General features: G+C 41.9%; 1 protein-coding gene across 6 annotated transcripts in view; it reads right to left on the minus strand.

Annotated features, from left to right (window-relative positions):
• Positions 1–26,865, minus strand: part of LOC307219492 (uncharacterized protein) — an 82,882-nt gene that overhangs the window by 37,585 nt on the left and 18,432 nt on the right. The window contains exons 3-4 of one of the 6 annotated variants that reach the window (XR_013840425.1): positions 25,014–25,098; positions 20,352–21,887 (exon numbers count right to left, since the gene is read on the minus strand). The exons of 4 other annotated variants lie outside the window; for them this stretch is intronic. Coding sequence is in view for 1 of the 2 variants with exons in the window: in XM_079982777.1 (XP_079838903.1) it covers positions 1,307–1,325 (19 nt within the window). In the remaining variant the exon portion in view is untranslated. Of the gene's footprint in view, positions 1–1,306; positions 3,624–20,351; positions 21,888–25,013; positions 25,099–26,865 lie in introns of those variants that run through there. One more of the 6 variants, XM_079982777.1, reaches the window with a different exon arrangement.

The following is a 26,865-nucleotide window of genomic DNA, read 5'->3' on the forward strand; positions in this document are numbered from 1 at the left end:
TAGCTTTTGAGGGGGAAAGGAGGGTGCATGAATGTAACAAACAATTTTGGTGCTACTTTTCCATTTTGGTTATTTTTTACACTTTGCCACCTTTAGCGGTAGTGGCAAGAGAACCCCTTCTGATTATCCTCCCCTGGAATGTCACTATGTCTTTACATAGTAATGCTCTAAGGAAGGGTTGGGGAACCAATCCCTCCCACTCATTATGTTGATGTACTCCAACTCCCATCATCCCTGACCATTGGCCATGTTGTCTGGGGCCAGAAGAAGCTGGAGTCCAACAACATATGCAGAGCCACAGGTTGCCCAGCCCTGTTCTAGTGGGAGAATAACAGCAGTAATTGATGCAGCAAAGAGCTTTCTCTTCACTTTAACCTGCGGTGGAGGCAGCAATGAAAGAGTCTCCTACAGCATCATGGACACAGAGGAAAATAAAAGCAGTAGTTCACTACAATTATCTCTCTTTTCTTCCCTGGCCGCTGTTGAAGCTGGCAGCGAGAAGTTCATTATATTTGTGTCCCCCCCAAAAAAAAGACCCTCAAAGAAAAGTGTCTCCCCATTTTGCCACCCTTGAATGGGGCACAAAAAGAAGATACAAGAGAGCTTTCTCCCAAGCAGAAATGGATGTGAATAGCACCATTTCATTCCCCAGGGGATTCTGGGGACAGGGCCCTACTCATCTCCTTGTTGAGAACATATGCTTTGCTGGGGAGGAGGAACATCCATATCAGCCCCATTGCCTTTCCTTCCTTCTCCCAGTAAGTTGCTGGGCCCTCAGAGGGAAGGGAAAGTGGGTAGGTGAGGCAGCAGAAGTGGACACTGTGAATGACCTTGCACATTTTGTTGGTGCTTAAACTGTGCACTGGGTTTCTCAGGCAAATGAAAAAGCACAACCCATTGGAGGTGGATGCTTTGGGCAGCCTTCCTTGGAAGTAGGTTCCATGTTTCTTACAGGAACGGTGCCATCTATTCAACTGCACAATTATCTCTTTTGGGTAATTGTGCAATAAAGCAGGAAACCTTGTACAGTGTACCTTGGTTCTCAAACTTAATCCATTCCAGAAGTCCATTCCAAAACCAAAGTGTTCCAAAACCAAGACGCGCTTTCCCATAGAAAGTAATGCAAAAGGGATTAATCCATTCCAGACTTTTAAAAACAAACCCCAAAACAGCAATTTAACATGAATTATACTATCTAACGAGACCATTGATCCATAAAATGAAAGCAATAATCAATGTACCATATTATAAAATAAACAAGACATTATTGTAGATGATAAAAATAAAAAAAATTTTTTTTCCTTACCTGCACTGATGATAGTCATTGTTTGGATGGGGGGCTTTTATCCATTTCTGCAGTCACACAATCAGTCAATCAGTAGCTGAACTGGGTTCCACACAGTCACAAAAACAAATTAACCGAAAAAGCCACAAAAACAAAAATGCAAAATGAATAGCAAAAACAAAAGCACCAAACTTAATCCATTCCGGAAGTCCATTTGACTTCTGAAATGTTCGAAAACCAAGGTGTAGCTTCTGATTGGTATAGGCACCCCAGAAACAATTGCTGACAACCGCATCAGACGTTCAGCTTCCAGAAAACATTTGAAAACAAGAACATTTACTTTCAGGTTTTTGGCATTTGGGAACCAAGGCATTTGAGTACCAAGGTACCACTGTATAAGATAATTAGCCAGCTGCCAATATCTGTCATGTTTAAGATTTTATATACAACTAAGTGTTCCCACCCCTGCTTGCTCCACTCACCAACCCCACTCACTCACACATCCCTGGGCATCCCTCCCTTTACACCTGACCAAACCTGCACTCCTTACTACCCTGTCCCCCACAGCTCACCCCACCTCATTTAGCTTGCCTTCTACCCCTCCCCTGTGAATCTCACCCCAAATATGGCACCCCATCCCTCACAGCATGTTAATATGTTCAATGGAGGGGTGAGCACAAACTGCTCCAGCAATTTTTAATGTGAGGGATGCTTCAGAGAGTGCCAAACCTATCTCTGAAGTGCCTCCCACCCTCCTTAAAATATGCTCCAGCAACATTTAATTGTGTGGGGGGTATGTTTCTCAGAGAGTGGTTTGCCAATCCGCTGTCTGAAACACTTTCTATTCTCCTTTGAGCATCACTCCTTCCTCATCAGCTCACCTGCACTGCCTGCCACCTATGACACTTGCTTGCTCACCTGCTTGTTGTTCTGTCGTCATACTGCAGTTGGAGTGGCCACCTACTGGCAGCTATGCAAACTACAGCATGATGACGATTTTTCTTGCAAAAATATAGTATAGAGAGATATGTCACCTACAACTGAAGAGTCTGCCTTTGTTTCCTCCGCACATTTTCCCTGACTCATCATTTGATTCAAAGAGTTTTATTGCAGTTTCCTTTTAGGGCTCTGATGAAAAGAGTTGACCAAGCTAATCTGGCTCTCATTTGGTAATGCCTTCCCCATTGAACCTGATGCGTCTCACTCACTATCCTATTGCATTAGCGGTTGGGGAAATGGTGTGTTTGAGCACATTTCTACCTCACTTTTGCAGTGCAGGTTTGAAACCTGTTCCTGTAATAGAGTCCTATAAAAGCTTCCTCCATGCTCTGTGCTCATGGCTCTTTTCCACAGCATTAAGAGAATACTGCTTGTGTGTCGTTTCTAAACACTGGAACCACTAAGGAGCATTAAAAAAAGAAAACAGTCTAAGAAATAGATCTTTCCCAGAACACCTTTGAAAATCACTGAAGCATACCTGCATGCCTTCAAAGTGGAGGAAATTGCCGCCACAAACAGCCTACACCCATTTTCTACTACCACAGCTGCAGACCAGTGAGGATGAGAATAAATAACTCTGTTTTTATCCATGAACATAAATAACTAAAATATAATTGCTATGCCCTCACCCCTAAACTCATAAAATGCTAAGAAGAGACTGCAGAAGTTTGGATAAAGTCATTTCTGTGGACAGTTAAGCACTGCAGTCGCTGCATGACTAACTTTTAACTATGTATCTGTGTAGACTGGGGGAAAGGGAGACAGCCTGTCACAAGAATTGCAAGAGGGACTCACATTTGGACAGAGATAGAAATGGTCCACCTCTTTAATAACTGTGGGAAGGACTGCTTGACAGCCCTGTATTGCATTTGACACTTGAGAATAAGGCAAAAAAGGTCAGATCAGAATCACTCTACGTAATGCACAGCTCCCTAGAATGCTGCCTCCCACAACCAACTCATCTTTCTCCCAAAGCCCACATTCTGTCATCTCACATTGATTTCATAGGGGTGTGTGTGTGTGTGTGTGTTGGGGGTGATGGTATAACCAAAGCTATGAATCAATGCAAACCTGGGTCTTATAGAATCCTGTAAACTGATGTAACAAGGAGGAGATAAGCATACATTTAATTACGAAAGTAGTTATTTGCATAAACCAAAGTAAATCGGAGAAGCTAACATACCTATATGTAGTTTCGAAAAGAGAAGTGGGGGAACTCCAGACATTCACCTAAAGAAAGGAAAATGTTTGGGCAGAGGTTTTCTGGGTTGAATACTCCCCAACTCCTGTTCTTAAATGCCACAATCATGAGTTTTATCCATGTTATTTAAATTTGCCATGTACAGTGGTACCTCGGGTTAAGAACTTAATTCGTTCTGGAGGTCTGTTCTTAACCTGAAACTGTTCTTAACCTGAGGTACCACTTTAGCTAATGGGGCCTCCCACTGCCACAACACTGCTGCCGCGTGATTTCTGTTCTCATCCTGAAGCAAGGTTCTTAACCCAAGGTAGTATTTCTGAGTTTAGGTACTATTTCAGACCTGAAGCGTCTGAAACCTGAGGTACCACTGTATTAGATGTACGGCAACGCCCGTTGGCAGTGTCATATTTGGCAATTTCCCTTAAAAATCTCTTCACTTTTTTTTTTTTAAAAAAAAAAAACCTCAACAACTTTGGCCAAAAAGTTTCACTTTTTGAAATATGGCAACCCTACCATAGATGGCTTCTGGGACAAAGTTTTTGATTAACTTAAGCCTTCTTAAAAGAGGTGCCAGCTAAAACTATGATTTCACCTCTCCTAGTAAATGGATTGGATGGAAGTTTATTTATTTATTTGCACAAAAAACAACAACACTGTATTGCCAACATTAAAAAAAAATCATAGCAATGAAGACTATAAAAGTCAACAATACAATTATATTGATAAAACTGAACAAATACAGAATACTAAATCTATAGATCAGATTAGTACACCAACATAGCTAGATTACTCCTCATGGAAAGCCTGGCTTCCTGGTTTATATGGGAATTAGCCTATTGTGGAGTAATCTGAACTCACAATTTGGATTTTAAAAAAATTTATTTAAAGGAAGATACTTATTCTGCTTTTAAAGTTTAGGAAAAATGCCCATGATGGTTAATGTGAAAATTACACATAGTAAAAAAAAATGTTAAAAACAGTGCAAAAACAACAAATGGGGCAGAAGAAAAAATTACAACCATCCACAAAGGATTGTCAGGAGTGATCAACTAGGATAAATGCCTGCTGGAATAAAATGTCTTCAAGGAATGAGGGAATGACAGACCAATCTCCCAGGGCAGGCGGTTATATAACATAGGTTCTGCAATGGAAAATGCCCTTTCATGTTCCCCTGCCAACTATACATGGCAAGTGGGTGAAGGATTCCCAGGACTCTGAGTTGGGCAATCTGACTATAGTGAAAGGAGCAAGCATGCAATTTGGGGGTGCTTCTCAATCTCACATTGTCACTGGAAGCCTAAGTGCTTAGGGGTGACTTTTACCCATTTGGACGTGTATGCTAGCTGCATCTGCCTGTGGACAAGGGATAGCCTTGCCATTGTGAGTTATGCACGTGTAAGCTCAAGACTGGACTATTGTAATACACTCTGCATAGGATTACTGATCTCAGACAAACCCACCACAGTAAAGGTATGTCCTAGTTGCTAAGAAAAAGAGAAGAGAAACTATGGTGATTTCAAGGACAAGAAAATGAGACCGAAGTAGGAAAAAAAGAGCAGTAAAGAAGGGAAAGAATCAGTTCTTTGGGATCCTAGAGTTTGCCTAGTGTCCAAATAATTCATTCGTCAATCAAAACTCTGACTGCTCTCACTGGCTAAAAATCCTAAAAGGAGGGAGCAACCAATGTGGATCATTCCATGTAAATCACACATTTTGTTTCATAACTTTCTTTCTAGGAGTGACAGAGGTATATCTTATTTGAAAATGAAAGCTCAGAATCTGGGCACTTTCTTGGCTCTTAGTCCAGTACAGTGGTACCTCGGATTACAGATGCTTCAGGTTACAGACACTTCAGGTTACAGACTCTGCTAACCCAGAAATAGTACCTCGGGTTAAGAACTTTGCTTCAGGATGAGAACAGAAATCGCGCGGCGGTTTCAGTGGGAGGCCCCATTAGCTAAAGTGGTACCTCAGGTTAAGAACAGTTTCAGGTTAAGAATGCACCTCCAGAATGAATTAAATTCTTAACCCAAGGTACCACTGTACATCAGTGCCCTCTGATTCCACTTCTCAGCAGTTTCAGATCTGTAGCCTACTGCCACAATATCATTACTTTTTCTTGTCTCCTATCCTCACATAGGTGCTTCCAATAGAACTTCTATTTTCTGATCCTGTGCAGGTATGTACACATTCTTTACATGTAATACTTGTTGAATGGTTTATTTAAATGTAAAGGTTCATCATTGTTCCACCCGATGTGTATGTCTTTAAGGGGCCAGAGCAAAATAACGAAACCCAGCTTTACAGCTGTGAAACATAGCAGGTGCTGACTTCCGGGTTGGCGCCTCCGACAATGGTGGAATTCCTCTGATCGGGAGGAATTTGCTTTGTGGAAATCAGGGTCTGGCCGCCACGGCGAAGGCGGAGACCCACTAAAAATCACAGACGGGAGAAGCCTGTGAATGTGGGATTCGGCTGGCACCTTTTGTGCCTCCCCTACTCGTGGGGAGACCCGGTTTCAGGGATCCAGAGCGACGTGGGGTGAGCGGTGCGGTGGTTCGAATTGACTGCTTCTTTCACGGAGTGAAGCTGCACTGCTGTTGCCGGAGAGCGCTGACTTTTTCCTGTGGACAATTTGATCCTAAACAACTACCCGTGAGTAGAACGGAAAATTGGATTTTTAAATGTCTTAATTTGGCACAGAAACGGGGAGGTTTCAAACAGGAAGTCCGCCTTCCCCTTTTGTAAATAGATTGAAGCAAAGAGCTTGCAAGCTAAAGTCTTGGAAAGTCCTCTGTAAAGGATTAAACTTCCATCGGCCAAAATCATTAAACCCCCCTTGGAAGCAGGAGAAGAGGGGGGAAATTTTGAATCGCGTAAGCCTGCAGGAGAGAGTGAAGAAAGTTAAGTTACCACTGCTCTGAACCTGGAAACGGGCTGCTAGTAAGACTGACTGTGAATAAAACGTTTGTTGACAGCTAGTTAAATAAGAGAAATACATTGTTTCCATTGTCTCCTTCTGCGTTTAAAAAGGAGTAAAAGTAACTGAAAATTGAAACTAATTTTATTGTTTGAACTGTGCTTAAAAGGATTGATAAAAATAGAAATTGTTTTCCTCTAGAGGGAGCCTTTGAAACTGTTACAAGAGTTGAGCTGGTGGAATCTCCAGCTGCAAGATAAAAAAACCGTGAGAACCAGGGATTGACCTTGGATCGGTTAAGAATGTCGACAGAAGAAGCCTTAGTGATTGCATTATGTAAGATAAGTGATTCATTGGAACAGCTCCACAAGAAGACGGATCTGATGACTATCAAAATTGATAACTTGGGACAAAAAGTGAACATTTATACAGAAACTATTCAGGAATCGATACAGGAATCTACTTTGACATGGCAAACTGGGGAGAAGACGAGGGAGAAAGTTGTTGTTGTTGAACCTAAAGTAATACAAGTGGAGAGGGAGAGAGCCCCAGCCTTACAGAGGCAATCTGATGACTATAAGTTGTTGCCTTCTATGACTGAATTCAGAGAAAGTCAGATTTTTGAGGATTGGAGCCCTGCTTGGACTGGAGAAGGAAAGTTGGATAGATCACCTCATGCAGGGATTTACTGACCTTTGGGACCTGGACCTGGGTCAGGAGGAGATTGGAGCTGTGGGGACTTTCAGATTTGGTGGGATTTTGAAACACGTCCTGAAATATCTTTTGGATTTTAGTTTTAACTACGGAGATTTGGCTGACCTGTTGAGAAGGAATAAAAACATTGCTAGGTCGGAGCTTCTGCGAGATCTACTCTTCAGTATCAAAGGAAGGAAATTAAGAACAAGATCAGCAGAAGACAAAGTAAAGTGTATGTATAAATATGAAGAAGATCTGCAGAAGGGACTTGGAAAAGAGTTAAGAGCCTCGGACAGAAGATGACCAGGTTGATGGACTATATGGAATTGACGGAAATGACTGGAAGAATCCGAGACCAGGTTGAAGAGACGGTGGAAGAAGATTGGAAAAAGTTTAAAATCTATTTATAGAAATACTGTAAAATTAATGAGTGTCAGAAAAATGTTGGAATGAAATTATATGGCTTTAGTAGAAATGTTATAAGGAGTTAAGCATAAATAAGTATTATAGTATTAATGGAAAATAAGGTTAAAATAAGTTAAGATAATTATATGACAGAAAATAGAGAAAGATGGAAAGGAATTGCTGAAACAATTAATAGAAGTGGAATACAAAAAGGGAGGTGAGAGGAGGTCGGTGAAACAAGGGAATGGAAGATAAGGCATTGAAATGGTATGATGTATGTTTTTAAATTGTTTTTGCTCTGTTTTGTTTAGTCTAATGTGTTAATGTTGTGTTGTGTATTGTTTATATATTGTATTGTATTGTATTGTATTTTCTTTCTTTTGCTTCTTTTTTCTTTTTCTTCTTTTTTGTAAGGTTTAAAAGTAATAAATATTATTTTTTTTAAAAAAAGAAACATAGCAGGTGCTGCTGAGTTGTATTGATTAAGCTGTGTCAGCAATTGGGTAGAGTATATAAGGAGCGATGGCAAGAATAAATATTGACATCCTGGGCATCAGTGAACTAAAATGGACGGGAATGGGTGAATTCAGTTCGGATGACCATCATATCTACTACTGTGGGCAAGAAACCCGTAAAAGAAATGGAGTGGCCATCATAGTCAACAAAAGAGTGGCAAAAGCTGTACTGGGATGCAATCTCAAAAATGATAGAATGATCTCGATACGAATCCAAGGCAGACCTTTTAACATCACAGTAATCCAAGTTTATGCACCAACTACTGGTGCTGAAGAAACTGAAATTGACCAATTCTATGAAGACTTACAACACCTTATAGAAGTGACACCAAAGAAGGATGTTCTTCTCATTATAGGGGATTGGAATGCTAAAGTAGGGAGTCAAGAGATAAAAGGAACAACTGGCAAGTTTGGCCTTGGAGATCAAAACGAAGCAGGGCAAAGGCTAATAGAGTTCTGTCAAGAGAACAAGCTGGTCATCACAAACACGCTTTTCCAACAACACAAGAGACGACTCTACACATGGACATCACCAGATGGGCAGCATCGAAATCAGATTGATTATATTCTCTGCAGCCAAAGATGGAGAAGCTCTATACAGTCAGCAAAAACAAGACCTGGAGCTGACTGTGGCTCAGATCATCAGCTTCTTATAGCAAAATTCAAGCTTAAACTGAAGAAAGTAGGAAAAACCACTGGGCCGGTAAGATACAATCTAAGTCAAATCCCTTATGAATACACAGTGGAAGTGAGGAACAGGTTTAAGGATTTAGATTTGGTGGACAGAGTGCCTGAAGAACTATGGATGGAGGCTCGTAACATTATACAGGAGGCAGCAACGAAAACCATCCCAATGAAAAGGAAATGCAAGAAAGCAAAGTGGCTGTCCAATGAGGCCTTACAAATAGCGGGGGAGAGAAGGCAAGCAAAATGCAAGGGAGATCGTGAAACATACAGGAAATTGAATGCAGATTTCCAAAGAATAGCAAGGAGAGACAAGAAGACCTTCTTAAACAAGCAATGCAAAGAAATAGAGGAAAGCAATAGAATGGGAAGAACCAGAGATCTGTTCAAGAAAATTGGAGATATGAAAGGAACATTTCGTACAAAGATTTCCATAATAAAGGACAAAAGTGGAAAGGACCTAACAGAAGCAGAAGACATCAAGAAGAGGTGGCAAGAATACACAGAGGAATTATACCAGAAAGAAACGGATGTCTCATATACCCCAGGTAGTGTGGTTGCTGACCTTGAGCCAGACATCCTGGAGAGTGAAGTCAAATGGGCCTTAGAAAGCACTGCAAATAACAAGGCCAGTGGAAGTGATGGTATTCCAGCTGAACTATTTAAAATTTTAAAAGATGATGCTGTTAAGGTGCTACACTCAATATGCCAGCAAGTTTGGAAAACTCAGCAGTGGCCAGAAGATTGGAGAAGATCAGTCTACATCCCAATCCCAAAGAAGGGCAGTGCCAAAGAATGCTCCAACTATCGCACAATTGCACTAATTTCTCACGCTAGCAAGGTTATGCTTAAAATTCTACAAGGAAGGCTCAAGCAGTATGTGGACCGAGAACTCCCAGAAGTGCAAGCTGGATTTAGAAGAGGCAGAGGAACCAGAGACCAAATTGCAAACATGCGCTGGATTATGGAGAAAGCTAGAGAGTTCCAGAAAGACATTTACTTCTGCTTCATTGACTATGCAAAAGCCTTTGACTGTGTCGACCATGGCAAACTATGGCAAGTTCTTAAAGAAATGGGAGTGCCTGATCACCTCATATGTCTCCTGAGAAATCTCTATGTGGGACAAGAAGCTACAGTTAGAACTGGATATGGAACAACTGACTGGTTCAAAATTGGGAAAGGAGTACGACAAGGCTGCATTTTGTCTCCCTGCTTATTTAACTTATATGCAGAATTCATCATGCGAAAGGCTGGGCTGGATGAATCCCTAGCCGGAATTAAGATTGCCGGAAGAAATATCAACAACCTTAGATATGCAGATGACACAACCTTGATGGCAGAAAGTGAGGAGGAATTAAAGAACCTTTTATTGAGGGTGAAAGAGGAGAGTGCAAAATATGGTCTGAAGCTCAACATCAAAAAAACGAAGATCATGGCTACTGGTCCCATCACCTCCTGGCAAATAGAAGGGGAAGAAATGGAGGCAGTGAGAGATTTTACTTTCTTGGGCTCCATGATCACTGCAGATGGTGACAGCAGCCACGAAATTAAAAGACGCCTGCTTCTTGGGAGAAGGGCAATGACAGGCCTAGACAGCATCTTGAGAAGTAGAGACATCACCTTGCCAACAAAGGTCCGTATAGTTAAAGCTATGGTTTTCCCAGTAGTGATGTATGGAAGTGAGAGCTGGACCATAAAGAAGGCTGATCGCCGAAGAATTGATGCTTTTGAATTATGGTGCTGGAGGAGACTCTTGAGAGTCCCATGGACTGCAAGAAGATCAAACCTCTCCATTCTGAAGGAAATCAGCCCTGAGTGCTCACTGGAAGGACAGATTGTGAAGCTGAGGCTCCAGTACTTTGGCCACCTCATGAGAAGAGAAGACTCCCTGGAGAAGACCCTGATGTTGGGAAAGATGGAGGGCACAAGGAGAAGGGGGCGACAGAGGACGAGATGGTTGGATAGTGTTTTTGAGGTTACCAGCATGAGTCTGACCAAGCTGCGGGGGGCAGTGGAGGACAGGAGTGCCTGGCGTTCTCTGGTCCATGGGGTCACGAAGAGTCGGACACGACTAAACGACTAAACAACAACATATAAGGAGTAGCACCTAGCTCTCCCATTACCCTGGGGGATGGGTTGGTGGTTGGGTCTGGTTTGGTTGTTGATGTATTTAGTGTAAATGGAGTTTTTGTTTTTGTAATTAAAACCTTGTTTAAGTTATTTTTGAGTCCCTTTTTAATGCATGGTCTCCCCAGCAAGCTCTCTGCAGCGCTACCATACTGCAAATAGCGAACAATACTACCCCTCTCTTTCTGCTGTGTTTATCCTTTATCAAACAGCCAAATCTCACGGCAACTAATATGACCAGATCTGCCCTCTGCAAAATGGGTGTGCTTGGCTAGGGAAGGGAGCACCTGGTTACAGTCCTGTCTGAAAATCTAGGAGCAAAGCCAGGTCCAGGGGCTCCCCCAAACTGCAAGCCTGGTTAGGAGAACAATGCAGATCCAAAAGTCAAAGCCCTTTGCAGAGGAACTGAGAGTGCATCCACATAAACTTTTGCTCTAGGCAACAGGCTGGATTTATAGTGAAACAACATATTTCTCAGGTATTATAGGCACTTTGGGAGTGCTTTGTTTATATTGTAGCATTTCATTGTGCAGCCATCTAGGAAAGCTCCCATTATTTGCTATGGTGATATATTGCAATAAAAGTGTTTGGATTTAACCTTGATTTCTGGGTGGGTCTGCAGAACACTGATCACCTAACCTTGTTTCCCGGAGAGCCAATGTGGCGCAGTAGATTAAATGCCAGCTTCGTCACGCTGGCCACGTGACCCGGAAGTGTCTCCGGACAGCGCTGGCTCCCGGCCTCTTAAGTGAGATGAGCGCACAACCCTAGAGTCGGACACGACTGGCCCGTATGGGCAGGGGTACCTTTACCTTTACCTATGGGTACAAATTCTCACTCAGCTGCAGATGACCACTTTTTAGGAGGATAATGAGTGCTTCTAGGTGAGGGCATATTGTAAATTTGTTGTTGAGATGTAACAAATGTGTTACTGGCAACTTGTTTTTTGAACTTATCAAATTAAACAAGGGGGAAGAGCAGGTGCATGTATATAGACACACATGCATGGACACAAATGAGATTTTAAAGCATTCTGCTGTGACATGGAATTAGGGTGTCTGCTGTGCACAAGCTCTTGGACAGCTGTTCTCAACCTGCTTCCCTCCAGCTGTTTTGACGAGAGGCCGTCACAGTGGCAGGGCAACTGCATTAGATACAGGTCCCAGGTTTAATCCCTGACACTTCCAGGTAAGGCTAGGATGAGGCCCTAGTGGTCAGTTTACTAGGGGTCAGCAATTTTTTCCAGCAGGGGGCCGGTCCACTGTTCCTCAGACCTTGTGGGGGGCTAGACGGTATGAATTCCTGTGCCTCACAAATAACCCAGAGATGCATTTTAAATAAATGGACACATTCTACTCATGTAAAAACACGCTGATTCCTGGACCATCCATGGGCCAGATTTAGAAGGCGATTTGGCTGGATCTGGCCCCCGGGCCTTAGTTTGCCTACCCATGGTTTAGACAACACTGAGCTAGGTAGACCCAGGATCTAAATCAGTATAAGGCAACTTCCTATGTTCTGATGACTACAACTCCCATCAGCCCCAGCCAGCTCTTGGGAGTTGCAGTTCAAAAGAAGAAGAAGAAGAGGAAGAAGAGTTTGGATTTGATATCCCGCCTTTCACTCCCTTTAAGGAGTCTCAAAGTGGCTAACATTCTCCTTTCCCTTCCTCCCCCACAACAAACACTCTGTGAGGTGAGTGGGGCTGAGAGGCTTCAGAGGAGTGTGACTGGCCCAAGGTCACCCAGCAGCTGCATGTGGAGGAGCGGAGACGCGAACCCGGTTCCCCAGATTAGGAGACTACTGCTCTTAACCACTACACCACACTGGGTCTGGATCTGGAGGGCACCTGGATGGGGAAGGCTGATGTTGCTGATGCCAGTCTTTTAAAAGATAGACTCTGGTCACAAATGCTTTCATGAGCATCTGTCAAATGTCCATTCAAAAGCTGCAATTGCCTGAATCAAGATGTTCTGTATTGTAGCCTGGCAGAGCAAGTAGTTCACAGGGGAACTATTAGGAATGAATAGAGTGACACACTGTATTAATGGACTCTTGCTATCAAATTGAAATGGGGATAGTCTTGCTCTGAGCTACTGTGATTTTTGATGGGGATGACATATCTAAATATATGCTCCAAGAACCAACTGCTGCACTTTATTTAAGAATGATCTATATTGGCGATACAACCAAGGAGTCCTTGCTTCATCATGTCACTAGAACGATGTTTGTAAACCAGGCTACTCTAGCACATTTATTTATTAGACCACCTTTATTTCCTTGGTTGCTAATAGCAAGTCAATTTGTATTACTCAGAGCCATTTTAACACCAGTGACCTTTACCATAGAACGTTGCTTATTGTAGACTTCTCTTCCCTTTTGCTCCCAAGTCCCTATGCTAATTTCTGGGCACTGGAAAGCTAGAGTGGTGTCAATTATGGAGAGAACATGTAAGACATTGATTCATACGCTGTGAGTCAGGGGAACATGTTTATATTCATTTTCTTTGTGAGAAAGAGCAAAAATCAAGAGGAATCTGACATTTCACTTTTTTGTCAGAGACAAAAGCATACTCACTACAGTATCCACCTTTCATGTGAATCACAAAAACCATGTTCTCACCCACAGAGTTTTGCCCACTGTGACAGGAGCAGAGCTATTTAGCAAAGCTGCAGGAAAAGTTCATTACCAAAAACCCAGAGCACAATTCATGACAGTTCAGCCTCTTCTTGGCAAACCTTAACAAAGTCAGAAGTTCCCATTTTAAAGCCAAACACAGTTATGGGGATCAAAAAATGAATCTTTCCTATTCAGCATAGGGGAACATGGGATTTCTGGACAGCTCAGGCCCTATGATTAGGCCCTATGATTTTCTTCACAACAATAGAGGTGCCACAAGAACAAAGGGCAACACCAAGCTTTCAGACACATTGCAGTGCAAGATAATGAATATGTGAATCTAAAATATTAGTTCAGTAATTCAGATAGGACCTCACAATCTGGACTTGCTAGCTGTACAGTAGAACTTCATGAAATTAGGGCCATATCACATCTTATAATGAAAGATGACTCCCTGTTTCCACAGCCAACCTATCACACACATTTTCCGTAAAGATTAAATAGCAAACACATACTTGATAAGGCACTGCGGCTGAGAGTTGTGTCTACACATCATTTCCTGGTGAGATTGTCACTTAAGTTCACATGTCCTGGTGAAATGAACCCAAAGACCTAGGTTGGCTACCAGCTAAAAGCAAGTGAAATTTTAATGTACACACTCATTCTCATAAATTAGTTTATAGATACCAAGGAACTGCATGTGCATGGAGAATGGAGTGTCTCCTAAAAACAGTCATTTGTCAATGCTTGGAGAAAAAATTCTGAATGTTCCAAAATAAACAAATGTGTGTATAATCTAAAACAGACAGCAGGATAATGCATTTCATTTGTTCTGCAAGACAACAAAGAATTGCGGCTATAATCTCTGCATCACAGACAGTTTCTTATGTACACTTGCTGGCCCATTCTTTCTGATCCTGCAAAAAGTTCAACAATTTTAAGAATTCAGTGTATGGACCTTCAAGCAACACTTATCATGTAACCAAGTATATTATTTTCTGTTGGTAATTTGAAAGAATTGTTTTGGCTTCATTATGGAGATATAAATCATTTGGCTGAACTCGTTACATGTTTTCATCTGAGAACTTGAAAAATAACATGTTGTTTACAAGCAAAGCTATCCCTTTCTACCTTTATTGCACATAAGAAGAACCTGTAGATAGCTGAACCATGAAAAGTCATCTCAAAACCTCATTTCTAAACCAAAGAGCAAGTCCACAAATTTCCTAAGGCCCAATTTATGAAACTAAAGTGCATTTAACTATTCTGGTGGTCAATCAGACTGATGTACTAAGAATGTTGCTTGAGTGGATCACTTTCTTTGGAATAGTTGACACCCATCTCCCTTGCAGTTCAACCCACAGTTGTCCAATCACTGCCAAGCTTTCAAAAACAGATGGAGTCTTGCCATGTTGCTAAAACAATGGTTCAAGACACCTACAAGCATGCCAAATGTCCCAAGTCAATTCACAAATGTAATGGCTGTTTGGTCATGGTAATTTGCTCAAACTTTATAAAGGTTAGTCAATTCTAGAGCATTTATGAGGATTGTGAAGAGAATATTAAGACCCTATTTAAATACTAAATCCTATTTTCTAAAAATGTTATTAAGACCTAATATTAAGCTCAAATAATAATAATAATAATAATAATAATAATAATAAGGCATGAATTAACTCTGGTTTTACAACCAATTACTTCTTGTTTAGATTTAAAGCTCATGCTGTCTCTGCTCTTCAGGATGAATATTTTCTTATCTAATTGATCCATATCACCACCAAATGAAGTATGCCACTATTAGTTTGATATTACAGATGGGAGGGTGAGAGACAGAGACCTGCCACAGAGGTTACTCAGTGAGCCCATGAGCATCATGAAATCTGAATCCAAGAAGAGATAGTGATGGCAACCAACTTGGCTTTAAAAGATAACCAGACAAATTGATGGAGACTAAAGTTATGCTCTACCTCCACTGTTGGAATTGCTGGGAACTGAAAGTAGGGAGAGTACTATTGCATCCAGCTTCTGCTTCTGGGCTTCCCATAGTTATCTGCTTAGCCAATGTGAGAACAGAGCATTGGACTATCAAATGCAAGTCAACCACAGTGATCCATGTTTGAGGCCAAAATGCTTTCCTTTCTTGAAAAGGTTTGGTAAAGGACCCCTGACAGTTAAGTCCAGTCGTGAACGACTCTGGGGTTGAGGTGCTCATCTCGCTTTACTGGCTGAAGGAGCCAATGTTTGACCGCAGACAGTTTTTCCAGGTCATGTGGTCAGCACGACTAAGCTGCTTCTGGCGAAACCAGAGCAGCGCACGTAAATGCCATTTATCTTCCCTCCGGAGCGGTACCTATTTATCTACCTGCATTTTGACATGCTTTTGAACTGCTATGTTGGCAGGAGCAGGGACCGAGCAACAGGAGCTCACCCTGTCGCGGGGATTCGAACTGCCGACCTCCTGATCGGCAAAAGCCCTGGGCTCAGTGGTTTAGACCAGTGTTTCCCAACCTTGGGCCTCCAGCTGTTTTTGAACTACAACTCCCATCATCCCTGACTAGCAAGACCAGTGGCAAGGGATGATGGGAATTGTAGTCCAAAAACAGCTGGAGGCCCAAGGTTGGGAAACACTGGTTTAGACCACAACGCCATCCGCAACCCACAATGCTTTCCTTTCTTAGGAACACTTTACTGGTTAACGGTGAAATCCTGTGCATGCTTACTCAGAAAGAATTCCCATAGTATTCAGAGGGTCTTATTCGCTAGTGAGCACATGCAGGCTTGCAGCCTGATTTTCTTCCTAAAGTGTATGTGGTGGGAAATCTATTCTTTTGATTACATTTCAGCTGTTTGGACCTTATGCGAAAAAAAGGTTAGTTACAATGTGTCACAGGGTAACGAATCTAAATTTAGTGGTTTTGTGAATGTTCCTTTCAAGGCTCCAAGGATCATTCTACTCTGCATTAGAGAAAACCTTCCCTGGTGATTCAGCTCAGCTATAACCTTTACTAGTGCCAAAGGTTAATGTCCATAATTAGCAACCTTCTTTCCAGTTAGAGTGTTTGCTGCCACAGCAGCACACATTGATTATTGCTGCATATTTATGCATCTTCGTAAGGAATCAGTTGACATTGATGCTAGCACTGACAGATTCATTTTTCAAAGTCCTGAGTGGTTGATGGAAATAATGTCTGGCTGAAACAATAGCACTGAAAATGATATGTATCACAAATAAAAATATCAATTTGTGAAAACCATTTATCTAACATGAAACATTTCTATTCAGCAGCCAAATACCACTCAGTCCAAATGGAAAGGGATATACTTGGCAATGCATATTATACAGATAAATCCATAATGGAAGTGGTGGGATGGGGGGAAGCTTATGCAATGGATACAATCAGCAGCAGCAACAACAAAATTGGGAAATGTTGACTGCTCTTTTCTTTGTGGTACCCAACATTACCAGACTGAGATTTGCTTCTAACATCGCTAAGACCTGCCTGCTTTGTGAACCACAAGACTATCAAGTACATAGAATCATGGAATCATAGAATCGTAAGTTGGAAGGGATCCCAAGGGTCATCTAGTCCAAACTCCTGCAATGCAGGAATCTCAGCTAAAGCATCCATGGCAGACGGCCATCCAACTCCTGCTTAAAAAACCTCCCTGTCAAACAACTCTTACTGTCAGAATGTTTCTGCTGATGGAAAGAGAATGAATGGGAGAAAACCTCTCCCTTTCTCTCTCACACACATCCACTGCTGCTACTGAATTTTTCAAGGAAGAAGCCTGAATTCTTTCTTGGCCTTCCCTCAGGGTGGTCAAGGAGGTTTGTTGAGATGTAAGGAGAAGGGGGTTTGTGAGCCGTAATGTGTGTGGAGGTGTGTGTAGCTTTGGATGAAGTGAAGGGGTAGAGTGGTTTTGGCAAGAAGCAAAGGGAGAGGGTGGCTTTTCAGCAGTAGGTGGGCTTGGTAAGCAAGCGAGCCTGAGTAAGTATGTATACTTTGAGTTAATAGCTTAATTGACACTTTTGTACACCTCCTTGGAATCCTCTGGTGAAGGGCAGCTGAGAAATCTTTTAAATAAATAAATATTAGACACCAGTCGCATGGAAGATGGGATTCAAGGGCTGGGAAATAGAGCAGCATTTGTTTCAAAAATAAATAAATTCAAAGCCAGCTACTGTTGAGGAAATGGCACAGTGCTAACAACTCAAAACCTACCACTGTTGAATTTCAGACTGTAATTCAAAACAGGATGGCTCATTCCAGATCCTTGCAACACTTAACGGTCTCTAAATTCAAAATCCCAGGACTTCCCCACTGCTCCTGCAGATATCATATTAACAGAAACCTGCTGCAAGTTGCATCTCATTTACAGGCCATAACAAGCCCTGTCATAGCAGGAAAATCTGCAGCACAGCAGGGCAAAGGAAGTCATCACATAAAAACCAGCTGTTCCCTTGCAGGTTTAAACTTGGGAAGCACCATCTTTGCAAATATATTTTCCCAACCACCCTAGATGCCTAATGAGTATAATCAGATCTGGCAAATGGCGCTCACCATCTCTCAAGGCAACATTTTACTGAGAGATGGAAACTTTTCAGACATTTTGAATACTGTAGTTCATGGAAATATGATTGTAACCCCCCCGCCCAAAAAAATAGCCATTTGATTGCATAAGTAAATCCCCTGGCTACTGGCAGTCTTGGGAATGAATATCTTTACATAGTAGGAGTGAATTTAATGCAGTGGAAGGAATTGTGGCTCTCCTCCCAAAAGCCTTCTTACTCACAAAAACAAATGCATTGTGCTATGGAAAAAGAGTGAGAATGCTGGATCTAAGATAGGTGTTTCAAGTCCAGTAAATATGTCAATATGGTCCTAGTGGTAGTTAAAATGCACATTTATTTAATGAAGAAACATTGTCTGGCCAGGCCAATAAATTTATGCTGATGTTAGTTAGGTAACATAATGATTTAGCATTTTATAAACATCTCAATCAATAGATGTAGAGGACTTGGTTAATATCCATAGGCTGTTATTGAAAAGGTCTATAAGATACATAGCAGACTGCATTAGCAACTCATACCGACATCCCATCATATATTTATAGAGGTAGATGATGTAAAACCCAGTTTCATTTTAAAATGAATATTAATTGCTACTATCTCATTAATTTCCACAGGGGTAGTCATGCTAGTCTCCAGCAGCGAAAACAACAGTCTTATGACATCTTAAAGACGAACAAATTTAATAAGTCTTTGTGAAATGTGGTCTACTTCATCAGATACATTATACCAAGAGGTTCCATTCTATCACTTGTGGACTGAATTAGCGAAGTGGATTTTTATCACGCTATATGTGTTGCTTGAGCTCTGCATTATTGGTCATTGTTAAACACATTTTTATCTCTGCCTGTGCTCCTCCCCCCCTTTCCCAATTGCTGCTGTCCCTCTTGGGGGTGGGGTGAGTTTGCCACACACACACCTCTTTGAGAAGCCTTGAGTCATTTCTCCTGAGCAGAGGGGTCATTTCAGAGCCCCTCTCCTTAAAGTTTAGTATACTCACAGTTCCTGTTTTTACAGTGTTTGTATACATAAATGTGCAGTGCATTCCTTCACTTTCAGAGGGAAGCACCACTGATTTCCATGGGGCTGATTCTTCAGAAACTGGGTATAGGATTACGGTCAGAGGCACAGCAATTATATTGCCCAAAATAGAAGACCATAATGACCAGTGACTAGTAAAATGTGAATTCAAGACTCCACCATCTCTTAAGAGAAATTAGCTACCAATTTTCTAGAGAAGCAATACTAGGGGGGAAAGTGCAAAATGGTGCGGAAATATGTTGGGGATGGGAAGAATAATAATCCAACTGCACATAATGGATAGTAAAGGACCAGCAAATTGCTTCATTACTGAAACTACTATTTGAAGTGAGCCACCACCTCAAGTTGATGGGCTACTGGGAACCAAGCTGCTCTGTGGAAAAGGTGAAATCAAATAGCTCCACATAATAGAACAAAACAGGAACCTGTGGGACAAGACTGGGAGGTAGAAAACAGCTGGCCCAGCCAAGAAGCTAGAGGGTCAGTGGTAGAAGGCAGGTGAAACTGTGCCAGAATTAATTGGGGTGCTAAGGGGTTGAAGCAACTTTGGTATTTGTACAAGTTCCATTAATTTCAAGCTGATTTGCTCTGGAGATTTGTGGTAGAAGTGAGAAGCAATGTATTAATGTTAAGCCTATCCAGTAAATACAGAAAAGTTCAGATGTCTGGAATTTTTATTTCGATTACAAATGCTGGTGTGTTTATGGGGTAATTCATCTATCTCTAGTATGTCTGATAAGGTTCAGCACTGGTCAGACTCAAGGGGCTAGAAGTATATCTTATATCTGTGGAAATAATAAATTTAGCTTCAGACTAATGTTGTCAGCATTTCCCCTCTTTTATTTTGTGGCACGAACCTTTTTAACAAATGCCATTTTTCATTTGATGCAACCATTTCTCCGAGTATATTTGCCAATTTCCCAGCACACTGAAAACACTGTACAGAACATTTATTTATATTCTTTCTGATTTAATCTCTTTTGGTAGTTCTATACTTTTCAGAATATAAAATACTTATCAGCATTTAAAGGTTAGAAAGAAACAGGTTTTGTCAGCACACTGGCTGTTTATTCAACTCATAGATTATATTAGAGGGGAGGGTGTGGGAGTCTTCCCTGCTGCCTAATTTTGATTATGTTTGCAAGCAGCTGATAAAGCCCCACAGGCAATGACTAGTCTTCATTTTATTTTATTTTATTTTATTTTATTTTATTTTATTTTATTTTATTTTATTTTATTTTATTTTATTTTATTGGACATATCAGTCAAAGACATTTCAGCTACTGGGAAGTCACCACACACACACAAAAAAAAACCAACAATCCACAAACCATTCCTAGAATCATAGAATTGTACAGTTGGAAGTAACCCTGAGTCCAACCCAATGCAATGTTGGAATCCCAACTAAAGCATCCATGATAGATGGCCATCCACTGTCTGCTTAAAAACGTCCAAGGAAGGATAGGCCACCACTTCTCATGGAAGTCTGTTCCACTGTCGAACAGCTCTTAGTGTCAGAAAGTTCTTCCTGATGTTTAGTCAAAATCATTATTTAGTTAGAACATTAAGGAAGGCAACAACCCTGTTCAGGCATTTTTTAAAGAAAGGCACAATGGCACAAAGTGTGTAGGGGTGCACATCCATCGGCCTGTCTGTGCCACCCCTGACTTTCCTGGTTGAGTGTAAAGGATTGCAGGACCTTCTCAGCCCATTCAGCTGAATGCAGTTAAAAAATCCCCTTCACACTTGCCCTCTCAACTTTGGAAGGTCAGGAGTGGAACATGCAGGGTGGGGCCATGCTGGTCCATGTGCCCCTAATGTTTACCAGATGATTTGCATGCTCACACCTTCCTTGAATGTTACTCCCCGGAAGAGGGGAAATGGCGAGAATAGGAATGGGGGATAAATTTGAGTCAGTTCACATCTGAAGATGAACTTACATAATTCGCATGAATGTGAACCGAAACACAGCTATTCCCTCAAACACCACATTATTTGAATTTTGTAATGCAGTTCTCCAACCAGGTAATATGCAAAAAGGGGGAAAGGGAAAGGGAAAAAAAGAAATGTATACTAATGTAAAGTGCACTATATTTATGGCTATGAATTAGGTTGTTAATGTTTATGTTTCCATTCACCTGGAAAAGGCTGAAAGCAAAGATAACTGATTTCCCTTTAAGCAAAGCTCCTGTATCAATTATCCAGCATCCCTAATTTTGCTATTTCTTTGCTTCATGCTATTTTTTTTTGTACTCAACACATTTGCAAAATACACTGTTTTACACTTGCTTGCTTCACACTATTTTTCAACCAACACTTTTGCAAAACGCACCATTTGCTAGCATGCATCCTTTTCCTAAGGGCAACCACCCGCCAACTTTGATCTGACAGGAGCTTACTATGTCACCATTAGTTTCACATTTCTCATCTCACCCCATCCCTCCTGCTTGTGTTACAGTCAGTGTATCATATCCTAAGGGCAACTGGCCTCTGAGGCCTGTTCTGTTCAATTGTAGCATCTGCATAGAGTGGAGAACAGGACTAGGAGCAACAATAACAGCAGCCATTTCTAAAATGAAGAACTTCAAAGCATTGACACTCATCAAAGTGCCACTGCCAGACATGAGGGCATAGATACTTGCCGGCAGCATCACAGACTGAGCATGGGTGCCTGTTTCAGCCCAGCCAGAGCACTTGGAGAAGGCCACACATTTCTTTTGGAGCCATAAGAGCCATGTTGACAGGGACAAACAGACATCCTTGGTTCCTGCATCAGTGTGTCTAGGGAATAGTTGGTTCTGGCAAAGCTTATACAGCTGTGGAATCTGGAGGGGGGAGGGAGAAAGAAAGATTGTTGTACATGAGCATGTTGTTGTAACACCCGAAATTGTAGAAGGTAAGGAAAGAAGAAATGCATGAGCAAAACATGGCTTTGCTAATAGATCAGACTAGTGCTGTGCTGAAAATTTCATGACCAGTCTCCATTTATCAGTGAAAACAGAAACTGCACCTGAAAATGACCAAAGTGGAGTGAAAAGGTCAGTTGTTGTTGTTGTTGTTGAGCTCCTGCTGCTGCTGCTTTTGGCACAGGAGGGAGGGGCTTCCACATATTGGAAGTTCAACGGAGTGCTTGTCCCACAATCCTTTGGATATGGCCATGGCACCTCACTCCAAGTTAACACGCCTTTGGGGCATCTCCAACTCTGGCCAAAGGGGAAGCATCACACAGTTCACTCTAAAATGAGAGAATTCATGAAGGATATAAGAAACACTGTTGGGGATTAGCTGAAGGGAAGGAAAATGCAAGGCTATTCCACTGCATACTGTCAATTATACCTTCAAGGAGCTATTTCCTTATACAATTTAAGTGTGGATTAGTTTCCTCTTTTTAGTAGATTGGGAAGCTTTCCTTATCATGTATTAGCTATTGTCCTGCACACGACAGTGGTTTTACTCACCAGAGAGGCTCAATGGAAGCCCATTTAACTATAATGGCTAATGATTCATACAAATCAGAGTTAGGAGACCAGGACTGATGAAGAACTGTGCAAGCAAGTCAAAATGAGTTGCAGGAGAAAAGACTCAATTATTCTCCAAAGGCGAGAAAGAAAAACATTTCCTTTCCCTGCTCTCCTCCAGATATATGACAAAATCATGAGCTGAAATGTTAAACTATTGTTACAATTTGGAAAGCATAAAAATGGGGTGGGGGGAATAAAATAAAATGGCAAGCTGAAAAATGCTGAAGATCATCACAGTATCGTGGATTTTCACTCCTTCTACTAATAACTGACAACGGATGCTTTGATCAAGCAGATTCTGTTGACAGAGATTTTCTACAGCAGACAGAAACTCTTATCTTCAAGCCATGAAACACAAAAAACGTTCATAAAGACCACTTTGAATGCCATTTTCTCTGCATTGTGTAAGTTTAGGGATTACTGAGCACAGAAAGGGATGTGATGAAAGATACAAAGCTTGGAAGGTGCTCCAGCACACAGCAATTCATTACCATTACATTACATTATTCCATATTCAGGAAATATGTCAGTATTTCCCAGACTTAGGGTAGTCGACACACTTTTCCTCCTTGATAAAATCTGAGACACATTAAAAATAATTTTTAAAAAATCCATAGCTTGGTGATACCTTTACTGGGAGCAACCAAAATCTCACAATGATGTGATCTTCCAGAACTCCTTATCAGGCAAGTTGTTACATAAAACAGGTAAGGGGGATGAGGAAACATTTAAAAACCAATCTGTTCTATGTGGAGTTGCCCTTGGGCCTGGTTCAGAAGCTCCAACTGGTGCAGCCAGATTGCTGATGAGGGCACATTATTGTGATACACACACACACACACACACACCACAAGGTGACTCAAGGTGGCTTATGCAGAACTGCTAAAAACATAGAAAAAAACAATAATTTTAAAACAGTTAAACATTGTTAGAAGTAAAACTATATACAGTCGTACCTCAGGTTACATATGCTTCAGGTTACACACTCCGCTAACCCAGAAATAGTGCTTTAGGTTAAGAACTTTGCTTCAGGATAAGAACAGAAATTGGGCTCTGGCGGCGCAGTGGCAGCAGGAGGCCCCATTAGCTAAAGTGGTGCTTCAGGTTAAGAACAGTTTCAGGTTAAGAACGGACCTCCGGAACGAATTAAGTTCTTAACCCGAGGTACCACTGTACATATAAAATCTATTTAAACCATACAAATAATTACAATATAAACAGCATGTGGCACCACTGTTTAAAACATTTGCACTTGTTGCCTATCTACTTCTGAGCCAGGCTGAAGGTCCTTGTCCTAATTTACTAAGTCCTGAATGACTTAGGCTCAGGGTACCTTCAGGACCACCTGAAACCTTATATCCCAGATGAAACACAGCTGTTGCCCTCTAGAATGGATCCTGTAAAGTCCATTCCTCCAGACAATCCTGTGAAGAGCCCTCCTGGCACCCCATAGCTTATCTTGTCACTGGAACCTGTTGGGCAGCCAGCTGCAGACTGTTTCTGTCTATTAGTCTCCTACACACTTCAATCTTACCTCAGTTTGGAGCTCTCCAGCTTTGCTTTAAGTGGACATGTGTCAAGCACACACATGAAGCCAGAGATGCAGCCGTAATTTGCTGCAGCGAAGAATTGTGCATGCACTGTACTTTTCCGGCACACTTATAGACTGGCAGTTTCATCCATTTAAATTCCTCAAACCAAGCTTAAGTGGCCCCATTTCTACAGTTCACTGAGGTAACAGCCCCTTGAGCAAGGACCCTTGTGCCCAATCCAGCGCTGTGTGAGAGACCATAGAAACATAGGTTGTTAAAATCAAAGCTTCCTATATAATAATAATAATAATAATAATTTATTATTTGTACCCCGCCCATCTGGCTGGGTTTCCCCAGCCACTCTGGGCGGCTTCCAACAGAGATGAAAAATACACTAAAATGTCACATATTAAAAACTTCCCTGAACAGGGCTGCCTTCAGATGTTTTCTGAATGTCAGGTAGTTGTCCATCGCCTTGACATCCGATGGGAGGGCATTCCATAGGGCGGGCGCCACCACCGAGAAGGCCCTCTGCCTGGTTCCCTGCAACTTGGCCTCTCGCAGTGAGGGAACCGCCAGAAGGCCCTCGGAGCTGGACCTCAGTGTCCGGGCAGACCGATGGGGGAGGAGACGCTCCTTCAGATATACTGGACCGAGGCCATTTAGGGCTTTAAAGGTCAGCACCAACACTTTGAATTGTGCTCGGAAACGTACTGGGAGCCAATGTAGGTCTTTCAAGACCGGTGTTATATGGTCTCGGCGGCCGCTCCCAGTCACCAGTCTAGCTGCCGCATTCTGGATTAGTTGTAGTCATTGGTGCTGGTAATAATTAGTTGTAGTCATTGGTGCTGGTAATAATAAGAATGTGGAAGATCTTATAAAATTGGACACAGTTTACCTTTCAAGGAACCTGAGTTTGCTGATGATGTGTGAGTGGCTCTTCCTTTTGTCTGTTCTGCTGCACAGTTTATTTCATTTCATCTCTGAGCAGAACAATAAAAAATGATACTGATCAGAGAGACCTTTTTTATTATTGCTTTTCTATCTCACTTTTTCTCCTTTTGGCTCTTGAGCATTTCGGCTTTGTCAATATTGTCATTCGATGGCCACTCCGAAAATGATTAGCTGCTTCAAAGCTTTATTTGATCTGCAGCTAATGTAGTGCCAATACTGTAACCGGCAATTGCTCATATTCATTTCTCTACCAATTCACAGACAATCAGATTCATTCCCACCTTGAGACCCAGATATCAACATTTACCTGAGCCCATCAAAACAGTCAATCTACATAATGGAAAAATGTAAAAATCCAGGGGTCAGGTAAGTGCACTTTCTTTTTTCCAGCTACAAGGAATATTCTATTAGCATAACTTGCAGTCTTCAGCTGCATGTGATTTCAGCAGGACAAATAAATGTTTGCTATTCCATTTAGTTCTTTTAAAAATAAAACAAAATAAACTTTTTTCTTATTTTGGTTATAGAGTACCTTTTTCTGTAGATTGTGAACAAAATATCTAGCAATTATTTTTAGTCAGCCTTACGCAACCTACCCTCCTATTTTTAAGTACAAATGAAAGACATACATGAGGTGCATGGGGTGTTAGGAGAAGGGCAGTAATTGGTGGGGGATGTGTTATGCTCCTTCTTTTTGTCCACCTTTGGTCCCCACCCTGCACTCAGTTCTCAGAACCAGTGTGGTGTGGTGGTTAAGAGCGGTAGACTCGTAATCTGGTGGACCAGGTTTGTGGCCCCGCTCCTCCACATGCAGCTGCTGCTGGGTGACCTTGGGCTAGTCACATTTCTCTCAGCATCACTCACTTCACAGAGTGTTTGTTGTGGGGGAGGAAGGGAAAGGAGATTGTTAGCCGCTTTGAGACTCCTTAGGGTAGTGATAGGTAAAGGTAAAGGTAAAGGTAAAGGTAAAGGTAAAGGTAAAGGTAAAGGTAAAGGACCCCTGACAGTTAAGCCCAATCGCAAATGACTCTGAGGTTGCAGCGCTCATCTCGTTTTACTGGCCAAGGGAGCTGACGTTTGTCCACAGACAGTTTTTCTGGGTCATGTGGCCAGCATGGCTAAGCTGCTTCTGGCGAAACTAGAGCAGGGCACAGAAACACCGTTTACCTTTCTGCTGGAGCAGTACCTATTTATCTACTTGCACTTTGATGTGCTTTTGAACTGCTATGTTGGCAGGAGCAGGGACTGAGCAATGGGAGCTCACCCCGTTGAGGGGATTCGAACCGCCAACCTTCCGATCAGCAAGCCCTAGGCTCAGTGGTTTAGACCACAGCACCACCTGCATTAGTGATAAAGCGGGATATCAAATCCAAGCTCCTCCTCCTCCTCCTCCTCCTCCTCCTCCTCTTCTTCTTCTTCACCAAAGGCTCCTAGAAGCTGCCAGTATGTGACAGCAGCCACACTCCAGGAATGACTTTGATTGGCAAGCCAAGGGTCTCAAAGCCTTAGTGAGTTAGGGTCTTCCCCTGTGTACAAAGACAGGTTCCAGCAGATTGAGTGGATGAGACCAATAGTGAGTCCAATGGTCGTAGTAGATAAAACAATAACCACTGAGAGTGCCCATACAGTTTAACCAGCTAGTGGAGTGTTTAGACTAGAACAGTAAGCAATAATGAACATTTTGCAGAAATTTTGCTTTCTAACCCATTTATTGCTTAAGCTGCTTCTCTTATCCACACTCACTTGCAAATTTCCCACTCATTTCCTTGGTATCTGTTGTCTAGCATCTAGTTAAC

The sequence above is a fragment of the Podarcis cretensis genome (assembly GCF_951804945.1).
Source record: "Podarcis cretensis genome assembly, chromosome: 7".
NCBI classification, from domain to species: Eukaryota; Metazoa; Chordata; class Lepidosauria; order Squamata; family Lacertidae; genus Podarcis; species Podarcis cretensis.